The sequence below is a fragment of the Panicum virgatum genome, chromosome 9K, assembly GCF_016808335.1.
Source record: "Panicum virgatum strain AP13 chromosome 9K, P.virgatum_v5, whole genome shotgun sequence".
In the NCBI taxonomy this organism is placed as follows: Eukaryota; Viridiplantae; Streptophyta; class Magnoliopsida; order Poales; family Poaceae; genus Panicum; species Panicum virgatum.
Window position 1 is genome coordinate 50044347 of NC_053144.1, and position 17448 is coordinate 50061794.

Genomic DNA, 17448 nt, shown 5'->3' on the forward strand with positions numbered 1-17448 from the left:
CTGTTACCGAGGCACGCAGCAGTGTCTCAGCGCCGCGCGTATGGGCGACGAGTCATGATAACCAGCTACTAACTGAAGCAACAGTGCATGCTGCTACAGCAGACTGAGTCAGTAGTTCGGCGCTTCAACATGACCTCGACGCGCGGCTGCAGAGGCTAGACTCTACTCCGACAGGACAGCTCAAGACCATCCCTAGTCAGAAGCTACGCACGGAAGCCAACGACAAGATCTCCGAATCTAAGGCATTGAAGGCCAAAGTGTAGTTTATAATACATCACCGGGCCCACCTGTCGGGGTCCCGCTCAGTGTACTGCTCCCCTTGGGCTTATAAAAGGGAGAGCACGCACGGTAGAAAAGGAGGTTCAAGTCCACAAAACCAAGACAACTGAGTCACAACTCTCAGAACACTCTGAACATATCCTCCCTCTCGGGCTCAGAGAGCACACTCTGGGGACAGGCAATACAACACAAAGTGGACGTAGGGTATTACGCTCCGGCGGCCCGAACCACTCTAAATCCTTGTGTGCTTCTCGCATTCATTCGTGTCTAGATCGAGCACTCTTTGACTGCCCCTAAGCTCATCCTACACTGAGGATTAGGCGGGTGCAATCCGCCATCCGGCTGGAGAAATCCTCCGACAAACATGTTTGCAAAAAAAAAAGTTTTCTAAAACTTCTGGATACTCCTTTCAGGTATAATTTTAGTAGTTCCACTGTGTTTTGTCATTGAAATTGTACTGAATATTTAGTCAAGCAACATAGCTCTCCTTGGGTCGCGAGATTTGTTTGGTTAAGACACAGGTGGACTGTACCACCCCCAATTAGGGCAAAAAGAAACGTTAAACAACAGTACAATATTGAGGCGGCTTAGCCGCCACCACCTTTAATTTAGCCGCCGTTGCATGCAAATGTACAAGAAATTATTGTTTTTAAACTGAGTGAGGTTTGTGATGGAGCTATCTGTCGAAAACACATTATTATCTGGATCGGGTCCTCGCTCTCTAGCGCGTCTCCATGGACACAGCACTCCCAGCCTTCAAGTTGGCTGCTTCATTTTACAATGGTATACCATCAGCTTGTTGTCAGGAGAAACCAATGCGCAATTTCCTCTCACTCTTAAACAAGGAAATTTCGCATTGTGGTTCGTACCAGCCAATGCGCATATGAAAAACGCATGCACTACCAATAAGCTCAATCTAAATGACTACTAGTATAACTTAACCCTGCATGAATGCACGCACGTGTGCCGATTTCACACATTTGTATACATACATACTATATTCACTGAAGTACGGATGCATGCATCCATGGATCTTCCATGAGTTTGGTTCACGATTTCACGTCGAAGCGTCCGCCTCCGCCCGCCCTCGTGTCCATTTGACCCACGACCCGTTTCCTCACTTTTTGGACCACCCATTATTCCAAGATTGAAGAAGATCCATCATCATCATCTGCTCGCTGCTCGCATAATAAAAAAGTAGTCACACTTGCGCCTTTAGATTATATATAGGCAAACTCTAAGAGGTTATTATTAGCTCATCGCCAGGACTTGATTGCAGCCCAAGAACCAGGAACCTAATTAGTATATTAAACCACCACTCCAGCAGCAGCAGCGGCAGCAGCTTCAATTCATCATTAGCGCGCTTTATTTGCAGTCGCCCGTGATCGATCCATGGCGCCCATCAGCCACGACGACGACTACGTCTCCCTCTGCCTCATGGCCCTCGCCGCCGCGGGGGGCGGAGCCCAGGCTACTGCGCCGCGGCAGCACACGGCTGCTGCTGCTGCTGCTGCTTGCTGGACGACGGCGGCGGCCCAGCAGGAGCGCGAGCTCCGCTTCCGGTGCTCCGTCTGCGGCAAGGCGTTCGCGTCCCACCAGGCGCTGGGCGGGCACAAGGCCAGCCACCGGAAGCCGCCGCCGCCGCCGGCCCTGCTGCAGGTGCAGGCGGCGGCGGCGGCGGCGGCGGCGTCGGCGTCTGCCGGAGACGCGGCGTCGTCGGGCGGCGGGCAGCACCGGTGCTCGGTGTGCCACCGGGGCTTCGCCACCGGGCAGGCGCTCGGCGGGCACAAGCGGTGCCACTACTGGGACGGGCTGTCGGTGTCTGTCACGGCGTCCGCGTCGGGGTCCGGCTCCAGCATCAAGGACTTTGATCTGAACATGATGCCGGCGGCGGCGGCGGCAGCCGCCGGAGCGAGGAGGTGGGGAGAGGAGGAGGAGGTGCAGAGCCCCTTGCCGCTCAAGAAGAGGCGGCTGTCGTCGGGTCCTTCCTTGGACCTTAGTTTAACGATTTAGTTATAGCATTTACTGCACATGCTGAGTTTTTTTAAGGCGTAGGTATAGAGTTTGTGATAACGTAGCCCATTCGTTAATTGTTTAGTATAGATTAGCAATTCGTGTAGTGGTGAATAAAATTGTGTTTTATTTTGTGTCCTTATCACTACTGCATTTTTGTGTTGGTGAACGATAATTATTAGCGATCCCCCCCTGATCGAACTGCATAAAACTTGATTGGCAACATATAAAATACAAACCAATTTCTCCGTGCAAACTATGGAAATTTCAATCTGAGTGATTGGATTAACATCCAAGGGGTATGGAGGATTGGGTAATTTTACAATCTGGATCCGTCGTTAAATTGGGTAATCACACTTTTGCAAATCTCCCTCCCACCTCTCTGCGCCTCTTCCCTTGGATGTTGATATGATAACCCAGATTCAAGTTTCTATAGTTTGTATGGAGAGATTGGTTTGCATCTGATATTGGTTGTGCGCACATTTGCACTACTTTAGAAATTAAATTAGCACCCACCGGTTCCAACAACCGATTAGCGTCCACTAGTATGACAGTAGTACGTCTATAAACTGATGATTCTTTTGGAAAACAGAATTCTTTTCATGAAAAAATGCCAAATATATAATTGCTTGCCCATTCCGTTGCAACAACACGCGCATGCGCAGCTGCAGCTAACTCTTGCAGTAGCTACTAGTAGCTACTAGTCGGCGCCAGCGGCATCGCATCACCGTAGCTTCACTTGAAAGTTTCTTTGCTCGCAAATGGGCTGGGGCTTCCTAGTCGGTCCTGCTGAATGAAGCCTCCATTTTGCATCCTGCAGAATTACTCTGGACTTTGGGGGCAGAATGAGGCGGAAGGAACATAGAGTTTTTTTTTCGATTTATCAAAAATATATGTCTTGTTTTTTTTTTCAAAAATGTCATCCAGCCGCCGGTTCATCCGGCGGAAGGTTGTTACCGCCGGATGAACCGGCGGTAGGATCGCTCCGCGCTGGGCCGTGGTGGGCCGAGCCTTACCGCCGGTTGAAACGGCGGTAGGTAGAACCTACCGCCGGATGATCCGGCGGTAAGCACCTACCGCCGGTTCAACCGGCGGTAAGGTCCGGCCCTTTAAACCGCGCGCGCCCGTCCCCAGCGCCGCCGCCCGCTCGCTCCGCCCGCGCCGCCAACGCCGCCGCCCGCCCGCGCCGCCGCCCGCCCGCCCCCCGCGCGACTCCCGCACGCGCGCCGGGCGCTCGCAGCACTCTCCCGGCCGCCTGCCGCCGCACCGAGACGGCGCGCGCAGGTATATTTTAAATTCTAATTTTATTAATAATAGTTTGTAGATTAGAATTAGAAATATTAGTGTTTTTGAATATAGTTTTATGTGTAGAAATAGTTTTTAGTGTGTAATTATTTGAGTATAGTTTGATGTGTAGAAATTATTTTTTTATATGTAGAAATATTAGTGATTCGAAAATAAATTATTACGATATAAAATCGTAGAACATGTAATTGAAAATATTAGTTTACATACGAATATAATTGAAAATATTAATGAGTTCAAACAGACATATTTGTCGCATAAAAAATAATATTAATTAATATTATATTACCGAAAAATAGAAATTGTTGTCAGTAATAAAAATTGTAAAGAAATAATTAAGATATATGCAAAAATAACAGAATTATTTTTTAGCGTTGATTAAATTCTAAGGAAGAGTAATTATTGTTGTAAATATTGACAGGCATGTCAGATGATTTGTATTTTCAAGTGTTCTATGGGTCAGGAGAAGTTAGATATGGTCCTGAAGGGGTAGATTTGTCAGAGTTTAGCTCGATCACAAAAAAAATACCCCGAGCTAGAGAGAGGACTTGGATTTCAATATCCAATTGGCTATTTAAAGCTTTCGGCCTTAGTCGAGATGAACATGAGATCTCTGTCATGGCAGTGGTTAGTCGAAGGGAACCAGTATTTTGGGAGCTATTGCCGCTTGAAGGGACGCCAAACTGGAGGAACTATGTCAATATAAGTAGTAGCCGAGGCTTACCGCTTGTGTTGTTTGTTCAAGCATTCGAGAAGATTAGTTTTAGAACTGAAGCGGGCGGGGATCATGAAGGCCAGGGAGATATTGTTTCCGAAGAAACTGAGACGATGCATGAATCTCATGAAGAAGATGGTGAACTTGAGATTTTAGAAGATGATAGACATGCTGCACACGAACCTCGTCAAGCAACTGGTCAGGCTGATGAAGGGGAAAACATTCCAGAGATAGTTGAAGAGTTTCAGAGGGAGGGTGAAGAATAGCACAATGCAATGAATGATGACTCCTCGGATGATGATGATGATGATGACGACGAAGATTATCATGTCCCACACAATTGGTCCGGTTATGAATTTTCAAAATTAAGTGTAAATGAAGGTGAAGCGGTGACTTGGGAGTACAGGCAAAATGAGGTATGCATCGGTTCGGTGTATGCTAACAGTGACAACATGAAGGAAGCTATAAAACGTTGGTCGACTCTCTCTTTGCAAAGACAGTTCAAAGTTCTCAAGAGCAGTCCGAGAACATATGACGTGCGTTGTGTGAGAAGCGAATGTCCTTTCAGGGTGTATACTTCTATGGGCAAGTGGCAGGATTTCTGGGAGGTTAAAAAAATTGTGGAGCACACATGCCTGCTTGAGCAATTAGAACCACAGCACCGCAACCTCAGTACAGGTTTCATAGCTAACTACATGTATCCTTTGATCGTGGACAATCCTAGTTATGAACCTAAGTCAATCATTTGTGCTGTTGAGGAGGAGTTTAAATATAAAATTAGCTACAACAAAGCTTACAGAGCGAAACAGAAAGCGCTGCAGATGAGGTGGGGGACGTATGAAGCTTCGTATCACAATATACCGGCATTGCTGCACACTATATGTCTTAGAAATCCTGGTAGCTACTACGACTTGAAAACGTATCCATGTGCCCAGAAGCCTGGAAAGCAGGTACTCCAACGGTCGTTCTTGGCCTTGGGCGCTTGCATTGAGGCGTTTCCGCACTGCCGGCCAGTCATTTGTATAGATGGGACATTTTTGACAGGAAGGTATAAAGGCACAATCCTCACAGCTGTTGCAGCTGATGGTAACAGACAATTGTTGCCTTTGGCAATTGCCTTTGTGGAGAAAGAATCAGGAGATACTTGGTATTGGTTTTTGCAGAGGGTGAAGCAGATGATTGTCAAAGATGTAGAGAACGTGTGTTTGATTCATGATCGGCACAAGGGTATATTACAAGCAATCGATGACATACAGAATGGTTCTACTGAGCGTAGTAGAACTGCACTTTGGCCGGACCTAAAGAGTAGGTGGTGCATGAGGCATATGGGGGCAAACTTTCATACCCAGTTCAAGAACAAAATCCTTATGAAGCTATTCAAGCGGTTATGCAGCCAGAATCAGGAAAGGAAATTCAACTTCCTATGGAAAAAATTGGATGAGCTAACAAAAAAGCAAACGGCGGAGCTAGCGAAGAGATCTGTCAATACAGAGGACGACGACCAGGTCTCGCTTGAAGATGTGGGCTTGGACGGTCCGAATGTCAGGCGCAAAAGGAGAAAGGCAATTAAGACATTCTCTGAGTGGATTGAGCACGAACCAAAAGAGAAATGGGCTTTACTGTTTGATGAAGGAGGTGCTAGGTACGGTTTAATGACTACGAACCTAGCCGAGGTATACAATTGGGTGCTGCGTGGTGTAAGATCATTGCCACTTGTTGGGATCGTGGAGTTCTTCTTGTATCGCACTTGCGAGTACTTCAGGGACCGTTACGCTGTGGCACAGAAAGATATGGTCGATAATCGCAAAGTTTACGGATACAAGGTTACGGAGCATATGGAGGAAGCTTTCAAAAAGGCCCGTTTACATTGGGTGACTCCAGTTGGCTCTATGGAACGTCGGTACGAGGTGATGTGTAGGGACAAAGGCCGAATGGGGGGCCGGCGTGAGAAGCATGTGCAGGAGTGTGTTCTCCGTGCTGATGCTTGTATTTGCTCATGTCATAAGCCAAAGCTGCTGCACCTGCCGTGCACACATGTCATTGCTGCCTGTTTTGAAGCTGGTGGACTACAGGCTTGTATGTATGTCTCAAATTACTTCATGAAGGAAACTATTTGGATGACTTGGAGGCACGAGATATATGGGTTTCGCATCCTTGGAGACTTCATAACTGATCCTGGACACAATGCAACTTACATTCCAGATCCAGATCCAGAAATGTTTCAAGGGGTGGGCCGACGCAAGAAGAAACGCATTAGAAATAACATGGATCGATCGGAGGCTGGTCGAGATGTCCGCCTCTGCTCGAAGTGCCATGAGACGGGTCATACGTACAAGTATTGTACGGCATTGAGTTATGGTGGCCGCACAGATGGAGCGGGCCCATCTGAAGCTGCTCCAAATCCGGCACCACAGGCAACGGGTCGTCGTGGCCGCCGTCCTAACAACGATGGCCTTATGTGATCGATGACGATTGTCATTTGTGTCATTCGCTATTCAATCATGTTCGATGTTAAATTATGTAATATTAAGAACTAATATGTCGTAAACTGATTTCGTCTTGGCGTACGAATATTTATTGTAATATGTGCCCCAAATATATGTTCAACTTTATTGCTGTAATTGGAATTTGAAGTTATATAATATGTAATTTGTTGTGCATCATTTATAAGTTTATTACGTTATGTTTTATTTAGTATTTTATTAAAAATTTGTTGTATTACTTAATTTATGTTCTGAAATTTTATTTAGTATTTTTTTACGTTAATGTTATTATGCTTAATATTGTTAATTTATGTTCTGAAATTATTTGTAATAAATCTCATTATACAGGTATGGCGCACGAGGAAGGAGCTACCCCTGAGTTGCTAGATGCTCTCGTCGACAAGCGCCACCGGTCGTACATGTCTGCGGTCCGTGGCATCAGCTTAGGGACGTTTCGGGCTCGTGTGCCCATGTCGACGATGCCGATACACCGTCGCTGGGTTCCTAGGTACGGATTACATTTGTCACATATTTTAGTTGTTTCCTTAACCGTTTGTTCTAACTTGATTTTCATTTTCGCGATGCAGGTTACGTGCTTCAGGTCTTCTCCCGATTGCGCGACTTGTGGAGGGAGATATGGCTGACCCTGCACGTCGACCTAGGGATAGGGCTCCACGGTTCCAGTTCGACATGTCCCTCCTCGCGGCACTTCTCGACCGTTGGCGTCCGGAGACGCACACGTTTCACCTCCCGGTTGGTGAGATGACCCCTACTCTTCAGGACGTGGCGATGCTTCTAGGCTTGCCGTGTGCTGGACGAGCTGTGGGTGCAGAGGACGTGGGACTCTCGTGGCGCGACGACCTTTTGGCTCGGTTCGCCGGGGTTCAGCGCAACGAGCTAGCGTTGCCGTACCGGCCCTTGCCTGCGAACCACGCACACGGACCGACAAAGAGGTGGCTTCTACAGTTCAGTGTGAGTACATAAATGTTGATTCTTTCCGTACTTATATTGATACGTATTTGCATTGACGACTCGTACCATTTTGAAGGCGGACTACATGAGGGCAGACGCAGACGACTTTACGGTTGCTAGGCACTTCGAGGCCTACTTACTTTGGCTGTTCGGCTGGGTCATGTTCTGCAGCTCGCAGGGTGACTCGTGCCCCAAACAGCTCATTCCTTTGGCGAGGTCGATAGCTGACGCTCCACTTCACGAGATGCCACAGTTCAGCTGGGGTTCTGCTGTTTTGGCTGCGAGTTACAGGGGTCTTTGCACGGGCATGACGAAGGTCTCAGCAGAGGAGCCCATTTTTGTTGGGTGTCCTCTACTGTTACAGCTCTGGTCTTACGAGCGCTTTCCCGTCGGTAGGCCAGAGATGGACTTCGAGCCGTACGTCCAGCTGTCCGCAGACCACGACGACGTCGACAGACCTACGATGGGTTCGTTGTGGTGCCTCAGGAGGGTACGTTACATCGTTTGTTTTACTTATTGTTACATGCGTGCACAAATGTATGATTTAGCGGTTAACTTTTTTTCATTGTGCAGCCTTCTTGGGTCGGCGTGCAGACGAGGAAGTCGTACCACGACTTCGTTGGTCAGTTTGACGCTCTTGTGAACACGGACGTGAGGTGGACTCCGTACACTGCAGCCGACATTTACGCCCGGGCACCGAGCGGTCTTTCGTCCTTATGCCTGCGAGATCACGAGTACTGGATGACGAGGAAGCCGATCCTTTACGACATCCACGTCGAGGAGTACCACGTTCACCGGGTTATGAGGCAATTCGGTCTCTACCAGCAGACCCCGGTCCCGATTGTGCACTTAGTGGAGGCCCACGTCCACAGGTACCGAATAAATAGTTTTGTTAATAATTAATCAATTTTAAACCTACCATTTAGCATTAAATCGCTCAAGCTTTCTATTATAGGTGGACACGGCAGGGTCAGCCACCAGGCTCGCGGTGGGCCGACAAGGTCCGTCCTTACGTCGACTCTTGGGCCGCGGCCCTCGACGACGTCGTTTTCGAGGATCGGTCGCACAGCGACGAGGCGTTCGCGGACTACCTACGGTGGTATCTGCCGAGGACGCGCACACGTGTCGTGCACGTTCCACCAGAGGCTCCGATCGAGGCCGCAAGGGTGTCGGAGACGTACCCCGTAGTTCGAGATCAGAACTTCGCCATAGCGATACGTTTCTCTGATTGAATTTGCAGTAAAAAAATTGGTTGCATATGATGTTACTACTTTCTCGGTACAGTACGATGTCATACGAGCGATTGAGTCCGAGGCTTCGTCGAGTATGGGCCAGTACCATGACATGACGCCCGCCCAGCACCAGAGCACACTGCAGAAGATCGTCGATATGTGCAAGCGATTCCGACGAGCCGTGACCTGTCGTGAGGACGACACCTTCCTTCCACCTCGCAGTTCGGGGCCGGTTCCTGTGACCGGTCCATCGTCACGACGGTCTGCACCCGCGGCACAGTCAGGTCCACCGCCACCGCCACCTGAAACGATGACGACACCTTCGGGTTCTGCAGTTCGGCCCACGTACGTGCCGCGACCGGCACATTTGTACTCGGCAGGTAAATCGTACTGTAACCTCGTGTCACTTACAATACCGTATCATGTAAAACTTTATTTATTAACTTGTAATTATTATTCGTGTAGCCCCCGGCTCGTCACTGTTTCCGTCGATGGATCCCTACGGCGCTGGATCTTCGTCTCTTCGTCGTCCAATACACGATTTAGGTACGTCTAAGACCAGTTGTTAATAGGCGGTAACAAGTGCATTTTTAATTGAATATTGATGGATTGAAGTTTGTGAATCAGAGTACCGGCAGGTGGGAGGGACAGACGACGATGAGGAGATTCAGGAGGTAGACGACCTCGCGCAGATGGAGTGGGTGAATACGTTCTTCTCTTCTGCACCGACGCAGGAGGTCGTCGGCACTTCACAGCTGGGGGGTGCCCCACTCGTGACGCAGGACTACAGTCAGGTGGAACAGATGCCTGTTCCTGAGCAGGGTCGTCGGTCCACTCGCCAGACCATCCCGCCGGAGCCACTGACGTACTCACAGCACCACACTAGGGCGGGCCAGGCTGCAGAGCGACGTGGCAGGAGGAGAGGGGGCAAGCGCGGACGCATCTAGTTTACAGGTTGTAGCTTGTTAATTAATTTGTTCCGTCATACTATCTTATGTATGCATGTGCAGACTATGATTCGATGTGTCCATTACGTACCATTTATGATGAGTATGCCGGTGCAATGATTCGGGCGATGGTATATGTCCGTGGAGTGAAATTAGAACGATTAGGCCGGTGCCGTGCAGTGTTTCAGGCGATTGGATATGTCGGGGCAGTGCAATAATCACGAGTGAGCGCTGTGGAACGTGAAAGTGCTGAAGTCATGAGCAGTGAGACGTCGTGTCGTTGTTTAAAGTGGGAGCAGTGAGCGGTGTTGAGCGTGCGAGGGTACAAATCAAGAGCAACGAGAGGTCGTGTCCGTGTTTAAAGTGGTACGGGTGAGCGCTGTGGAGCGTGCGAATACAGTAGGCTTTTCATGTGCATTTACACTCCACACTCCGGGTATCAGACCTTTGTGCGCCTATAAATACTCACAAGCTTGTGAGCTCCCAGCACCACTCAAACACCAAAGCTCATTGTATACCCGATGTCTGGAGGTGGGTCTAGCGGGAAAAATTACTACGGTTTTGGCAAAGGAAAAGGGGGAAGAAAGGGAGACCCCATAATATGGGAGGGGCCTCTTGGACCCGTTTCCTTTCCAGAACCAGTGTTTGAGTTTCCGCCACAACACAAGAGTGAATTTACCAATGAAACTCCTCTTCGACAATACGATAACCGTAGAGAAACGTGGCCAAAATGCAGACATGGTGAGGACTGCTTAGTGTAGATGTGCACCGACGGGATGGATGGCGGTCGGCGTTTCTTCAAATGCCCTCACGCATGGGTAATGCTCGCTTGTTTTATTTCTTTATTCATTGAGACACCTTACATGAAATTTGTTTTGCAGTCTTCAGATGCTCCAGAAAACTGTGGGTTTACCAGGTGGGTCGATCCTGCACCAATTGATTCTGTTCAGGAGTTCATCGAGTACCTCCAGATTAAGATATTTGATCTGGAGTGCAAGGTGAACCATTACGAGGAAGTAAGCGAGGGTAACAAAGACGGCGAAGATGATGATAACAGCAATGCTGCCGCTTCACAAGATGAACCCTGCACTATTCCTTACTGCAACTGCCCTTGTCACAAGAACAAGGGCCCTGGCCCTCCGGCACCACCGCCTGCGCAACCTGCAATGGGTGGATACTGCGGAGAAGGCTCAACGCAGTTTGCTACGTGGGGGTACGGCTATTAGGACTACCTAGTCCAAGTGACATGTTGCATCGTTGTATTTGTTGGGTTTTTTTAAATTACCTAAGGCATGTTAGCTTAGATCAAAATCTATTTACCGTAGTTGCAACGGGTTCTGCCATGCCACTGCATTTCTGCTGTGTGTTTAATTAACGTTGTATTATGATGTAATTCCTATGGTTAACATTGTGACGATTACGCCGGTACCGTGTAGTGTTCCGGACGATGGGATGTGTCAGGGCAGTGCAATAATCACGAGTAGGTCGATGCAGTGACAGTACGACGAGTTTAAAGTGGGCGATGCGATGAGTAGGTCGATGCAATAATCCGTGTTTAAAGTTGTAGCAGCTAACGCTGTGGAGCATGCGAATACAGTTGGTACGAGCAGTGAGAGGTCCTGTTGTTGTTTTTAGTGGAATGAGTGCGCACTGTGGAGCGTGCGAGTGCAGAACCGTGGATGACTGTGGAGCAGTGAGAGGTAATATTTGTGTTCAAAGTGATTGGACATGCAAGCAGCCCTGCGTCTATAAAAGAGCACCTTGTGGTTCCTGAGAGCACAGACTTGCAATTCAATTTCCACTTTTTTTAATTAACCCAACCAAACAGCTATGAGCTCCTCATTCTCCCGGGCAGCTTTCCGTCGGGAAATGGAGGCTAATTTAGGACCTTCTCCTAACGATCCAAATAGATGTATTACAGATTGCAAGATATGGCCGAAAAGTGTAGAGCCACCAGATTGCTATTGCCAAATGCGTTGTGTTCCGAACATATCTCGTGATTACGAGACTTTTGGCCAGAGATACTGGTGTTGCAAGAATATCGAGGAAGTCCAAAATAGAGGTGCAACATCACAGGTATAGATTAATTTGTAAATATTCTTTTATTATTTTTATTAATTTTGAATCGTTTCTTGTTTACAAAAGTACGCTCGTGATGACACGCATACTCATTGGTGTCATTTCCATGAGTGGATTGACACGTGGATCACCCATCGTGATCAGCAATATATGGAGTGGTTAAAGAAGGTGAATGAAGATTCACGCAAAGGCGAGCGTGCAAAACCAGACATCGCGGGACGTGATAAGGGTACTGCCCGTGAATGATTGATGTTGTACTGCTCTGTCTGAATAAATAATGTAACGTTTGTTCGAATTACCTAAGGCATGTTAGGTTTAGTATTGGACCTCGTTACCGTAGTTTGCAACAGGTCTTGACATGACATGTCATGTGTTCTGTGCGTTGAATTGTGTGGACCGCTATTTAATTTGTGTTCAATGTTTGAACGGTTATTGTTTTCATTGTTTTTATTGTGTGTACTGGCCGATATATGCCAATGGAGTTGTCATCGCGTCGGTCTGAAAAGTTTATTTGTAGGGCAATGCTTCTGAATAATTTTGTTGCAGCTAGTACTAATTACACAATGTCGATAAATTTGACATTGAAATTACAATAACAATTGCACTGGCATGTACATGGAACACGCTAACGTCGTGTTCCATCTAAACCTAACATGTCTTAGGGAATATGAAATTCGAACATTACATGATATTCATCTACTGAGTGCACCGAGGATACTTCCCCTTCCTAATAGCCTCGGGTCCCGCCTCCTTCGCACGGCGGGCCCTCTCTCGCTTCCTCTCCCTATCAGCTTCACGCTCCTCCGCCTGCCGACGTTCCACTTCTGCGAACCTCTTCTCGATCTCTTCTTTATCTTTCTTGCACTTCTCCTCCATTTTTTCCTCTTGCAGCATTCGCTGCCACCTTCCCGCAGCCCACCTTGCTTGGCGCTCAACGTGTTCCTTAGCTTCGGTCGATTGCTCCGTGTCCAGCCACTGTATGAAATCACAAAGAGGTGGTGGACTCTATTTCCAAGCCGAGTTAGAATTAACATACTGAACTCCGAAGGCGCAAACTAGATAGTGCGAGGTGATACCTTCGCTTTGTCCTTGCCGTAGCGCTTTGGCGGATCGAACTCGTAGTTCTCACACATGAAGAACCTCCTGCCGAAGTCATCGCCCAAAACTTTGGACTCCATCAGCTTGCACAACGAACCGCAGAAGCACATTGGAACCTGCACTCCTTGAGGCACAGGTTCTCTAATTTTGTTCCACGGAATGTAGGTAGAACCAGAGAAAGACATGGTGGCCGTGCGTGGATGGCTAAAGACTCCGTATGAGATGGCTACTGACTTCATATGAGATGGGGCGATGTTTTATTTATAGATGGAGCTATTTGGTCTATAGGCATGGTTCACACATGTGTATCGCCGTTTGAAACGGCGGTAAGTACTCCCATATTTTTAATTATACTGGGGGTGCAGAAGAATCTGATGCAAGGTGACAAGACATCGAAATGGTAATTGAAACTCATGAATATCTCATGAAAATATATTTTCACAGACTATTAGAGTTAAATCTAATTTGTATAAATTTTTAAAAAATATTTCCCTAACCTCCGCTATCTCTATTATTTTCTGAAATATCTCTAAATGTAAAGATAATAATTACAGTTCAGATAGTCTTTAAAATAATTATACAATTATTTTTAGCAGTGAAAGCTTATAAAACAATTAAAAATAAAAAATTATAGAAGTGAAAGCTTATAAAACAATTAAAAATAAAAAAAATTATGGGAACACCTACCGCCGTTTAAAACGGCGGTAGGGCGCTGCCAGCTACAGCCGGCTGTAGCAGCCGGCTATAGCCGGGCTACAGCGCGGCGGTAGCACTTACCGCCGGATCGCTTGGCGGTAAGGAGCTACCGCCGTTTGATCCGGCGGTATCTTCCATGGGCCGTGGGCCAAGGACCTTACCGCCGGATGAACCGGCGGTAACTCCTTACCGCCAAACCAACCGGCGGCAGGGTGACATTTTTGAAAAAAAATATAGCCACACATATTTTTGATAAATCGACGAAAAAAAATATAAAAATAAAAAAAATTCAGGAACATAAAACGTTTGTTGGGCTGGTGTTGTGGAGTACCTTAGTCGTCGTGCAAGCTGATGGGCCAGCAGCGCAACAATACACAAGCCCAGAGTTGTTTTTTCTACTGAACGGCCCACCTACGACTAGGACTGATCTTTTTTTTACGCCGGATGGATGTTGAGACAGCACCAAGAAAAAAAAAACTACAGTGTTGGTGGCAAACTGGCAACGGAAAGAATATAAATCGCGCGCGCTGCAATTAGAGTATCCATCGCCTGAAGGGGTTATTGGGCCGTTTTTAATTACATTTGGCCCAATAGCGCTTGCATATCCATCACTTGAATCTTATTTGGACCGTTATATAGAATTCAGCCCAATATATAGTTTTTTAATTCGTTTCAGGTGGCTCGTGAGTCGTGAGCCTAACTTGTGTGTCTGTGTACATGATAGACTAATAGAGTTGTGACTTTCTTCTGTTTTCTTTTTTTTTCCTCATTTTCTTGATCTCTGGTTCCTTTTTATTCCTTCCTTGCTTGTTCCATCTTCTGCTACCCTTTCCTTCCTGTCGTCATTTTTATTTTCTTTATTTTTCATCTTGCCAATCTATTTAATATTTATTTTTATTTTTTCTTTTCTCTTATTTACTTATTTAAACTTCCTTATTACATGTTTAGTTGTTTTATTTCCAGTAGCAACACCGACCATGCAAGTCAATTCCTAGGGCTCACGGCCCATAATATTTAACCCTTTTCTTTCACATTCTGTAGATGTTATCCATGCATGCAGCTATGCAAATGCGTTGATTCTCTAGTTGATTTATTATGCAAGCGTGCATGCACAGTATGCATGTGTATACCCATGCAAAGGCATTGATTCTAGCCTATGTAGTCATATAGCTATTGCAATTCCACTGAAATTCTTTCTTCCTTTTACTTTCTTTATTTTTTCTTTATTCCTTTCTATCATCTTTTTTTTACTTTTTATTTTTTTCCTATAAGACTGCATATCAAAAAACTTTTTCTACTTTTCTTTTCTTTCATCTTCTAATTATTTGTCTGCATGTAACTAATTTGTTCACAACATCAAATTATTTGTTCGGGTTTTAAATTAAAGTGTTCCGTGACATTGAGCTATTTGTTCGTGATATTTATTTTTTATTATTTATTCTATATAATTAAATATTCGTGGTGTATAATATTTTGTTCGTTATACATTATTATTTGTTTGTTATTGTTTAACTTTTTGTTCGCAGAAAATAATCATTTGTCCGTGTTCTTAAAATACTTGTTTCCAGTTTCTGAAATTAAATATTCATCATTAAAAATGCTTAAAAAATTATCATGCAAATATAGGCAAGTGTGATCTTGTTTGGCAGATCCTATTATAAGAAAGATAATGGTGCAATCCAAAATTAATTTAGATGCTCGACTTAAGAGTTATTGCTTTTTTAATTCTAATTTTGCATGCATGTGAATGATGTCAGCACTTTTGTCTAAATCTGCATGCATCAACAAATTCTCTTCAGTAATATACGCAACACTTAAATGAGCTGCCCCAAATGGTGATGGTTTGCAAAATCATCGCTTGAAGCGATGTACAACCACGGCCAACTGGCAATGCTACAGTAGTGGCCCCTGCCTACTTGAAATGCCAACGAATGATGAGGCACCTGTTGCCGGCGAAGTGCTTGGGCCCGAACCGGTGCGTGTACCGCCCCTGCGGTATGGGCCCGCACAGCCGGTTGGCTGACGTCGAACGACAGCCACTTCCTCGCCGCCGCGGCCGCCGGGACGCTCTCGTACACCACGTTGTGGTCGACCTCCAGGATGTCCATCGCTTACGGCAGCTCCAAGCGGCCGAGGTCGAACTCGAACCGGTTGTGCGACAGGCGCGCGGCGCGTTCAGCTGCTTCTTCCCGGCGCCGAACAGCGCCGACGCGTCGCCCGTGAGCCGGTTGCTAGCGAGGTCCACGTCGCCGAAGGCCGCGCCGGCGAAGGTACCCGGGAGCTGCCCCGCGAGGAGGAGGTTGAGGACGGTCGCGGTGGCCGGGATGGGGCCCGTCGGCCCGAAAGGCCGTTGCCGTCGAGGCGGAGGAAGGTGAGGTCCGGGAGCGCGCTCGGCGCGGGCCCAGGGACGCCGGGATGCCACCGTTGATCCGGCTGTAGGCGAGGTTGACGGACCGCAGCGCGGTGAGGTTGGCGGCGGCGGCGGGGATGGACCACCATGTCCGGCGCGACGGCACCAGCGTGCGCTTTTCCAAGACCACATGTTTTAGATACTCCCGGTTCTGTTTTAAGTCCTCATGGGAACATGTTGGCGAAATGGCAATTCTAACGAAGTACAATCCTGGATGCACACAGCCTACTCATACAAGAAGCAGATTCCCCAGATCATGTCAAACAATATATTCATGCACTTGCACGGACATGACCAGATTCCCCAGATCATATTCTGCACGCATTTCGTTCTGTTATTTTTCAACGAAAAGAAACAATCGTATGCCGAATGGTCGCAAAATAATATGAACCCTTTGGTTTACTACAGTCAATTCAGATATTTGATCAAATCCTACGCCAAAACTCATCCAATAACTTCAGGAGCCTTTGGATGATGATGCACAACACAACATATGAACTTACAATAGGAGATGAAGAGAAGAAAACCCAGCAGTTGAAGATTGCAAACATCAGAAGAAACCAAATTTTGTATCATAACGTGATAGTATGAAGGTCTGTATATATATTAACAATACAGTTTTAGAATTTCTGACACAATATTGTCATCCATAAACCATGTTAGCTAAGAAAATCCTCAAAACTAGTATGCCAGGCTCTACTTGGATCTGAAATCTCGAGTGAGAACTGCATCAATATGATCCTGTCCGTAGAAACATCAATATCATAGCTAGAGAAAGTTTTGACGGCTGAAAAATAATTTGTGCAACAATCAAGATTGCTCATAGAGTAATAGCTGGAGAAGCATGAGCCTGATACACTGTCCGCCTCCTTTCATTCTATCACAAACAAAGGAGTAGGCATACATCTGAAGTTTGTTTTATATTTTCTATCCTATCTTTGACCGAAACCTCACACCAAAAACTCAAGCTACAACTTCAAAATTCATTGCACAATTCAACATATGAGCTCAAATAGGAACAGAGAGGACAAATCTTTGCATTTGAAGACTGGAAACATCATAAGAAAGAATATCTGATATTGTGGAATCTGGAATGAGCAACGACTATGAAGCTCCATGCAACTAATACAAGTGCACAAGCTTTGGACATGATATAGTCATCAAGAGCTGTCAAAGTTTAACGCGTCAAGATACCAGTTCTGCCAAAAAGAGGTGGGAA

General features: G+C 46.6%; 3 protein-coding genes and 1 pseudogene across 3 annotated transcripts; 3 read left to right on the forward strand and 1 right to left on the reverse strand.

Annotated features, from left to right (window-relative positions):
- Positions 1-1553: 1553 nt before the first annotated feature.
- Positions 1554-2437, forward strand: LOC120648763 (zinc finger protein 36-like). The gene has a single exon (XM_039925431.1). It carries the CDS (start codon positions 1672-1674, stop codon positions 2290-2292), a length of 621 nt encoding a protein of 206 aa, XP_039781365.1. The 5' UTR covers positions 1554-1671; the 3' UTR covers positions 2293-2437.
- A 4708-nt stretch (positions 2438-7145) lies between these two features.
- Positions 7146-8999, forward strand: LOC120648082 (serine/threonine-protein phosphatase 7 long form homolog). Its single transcript, XM_039924844.1, has 5 exons — positions 7146-7303; positions 7383-7767; positions 7844-8257; positions 8341-8639; positions 8723-8999. Exons 1-5 carry the CDS (start codon positions 7146-7148, stop codon positions 8997-8999), a joined length of 1533 nt encoding a protein of 510 aa, XP_039780778.1.
- A 470-nt stretch (positions 9000-9469) lies between these two features.
- Positions 9470-10027, forward strand: LOC120648764. The gene is made up of 2 exons (XM_039925432.1): positions 9470-9545; positions 9627-10027. The coding sequence occupies exons 1-2, from the start codon at positions 9491-9493 to the stop codon at positions 9944-9946; spliced, it is 375 nt and encodes a 124-aa protein (XP_039781366.1). The 5' UTR covers positions 9470-9490; the 3' UTR covers positions 9947-10027.
- A 5704-nt stretch (positions 10028-15731) lies between these two features.
- On the reverse strand, positions 15732-16554 carry LOC120648083 (annotated as a pseudogene).
- Positions 16555-17448: the final 894 nt, after the last annotated feature.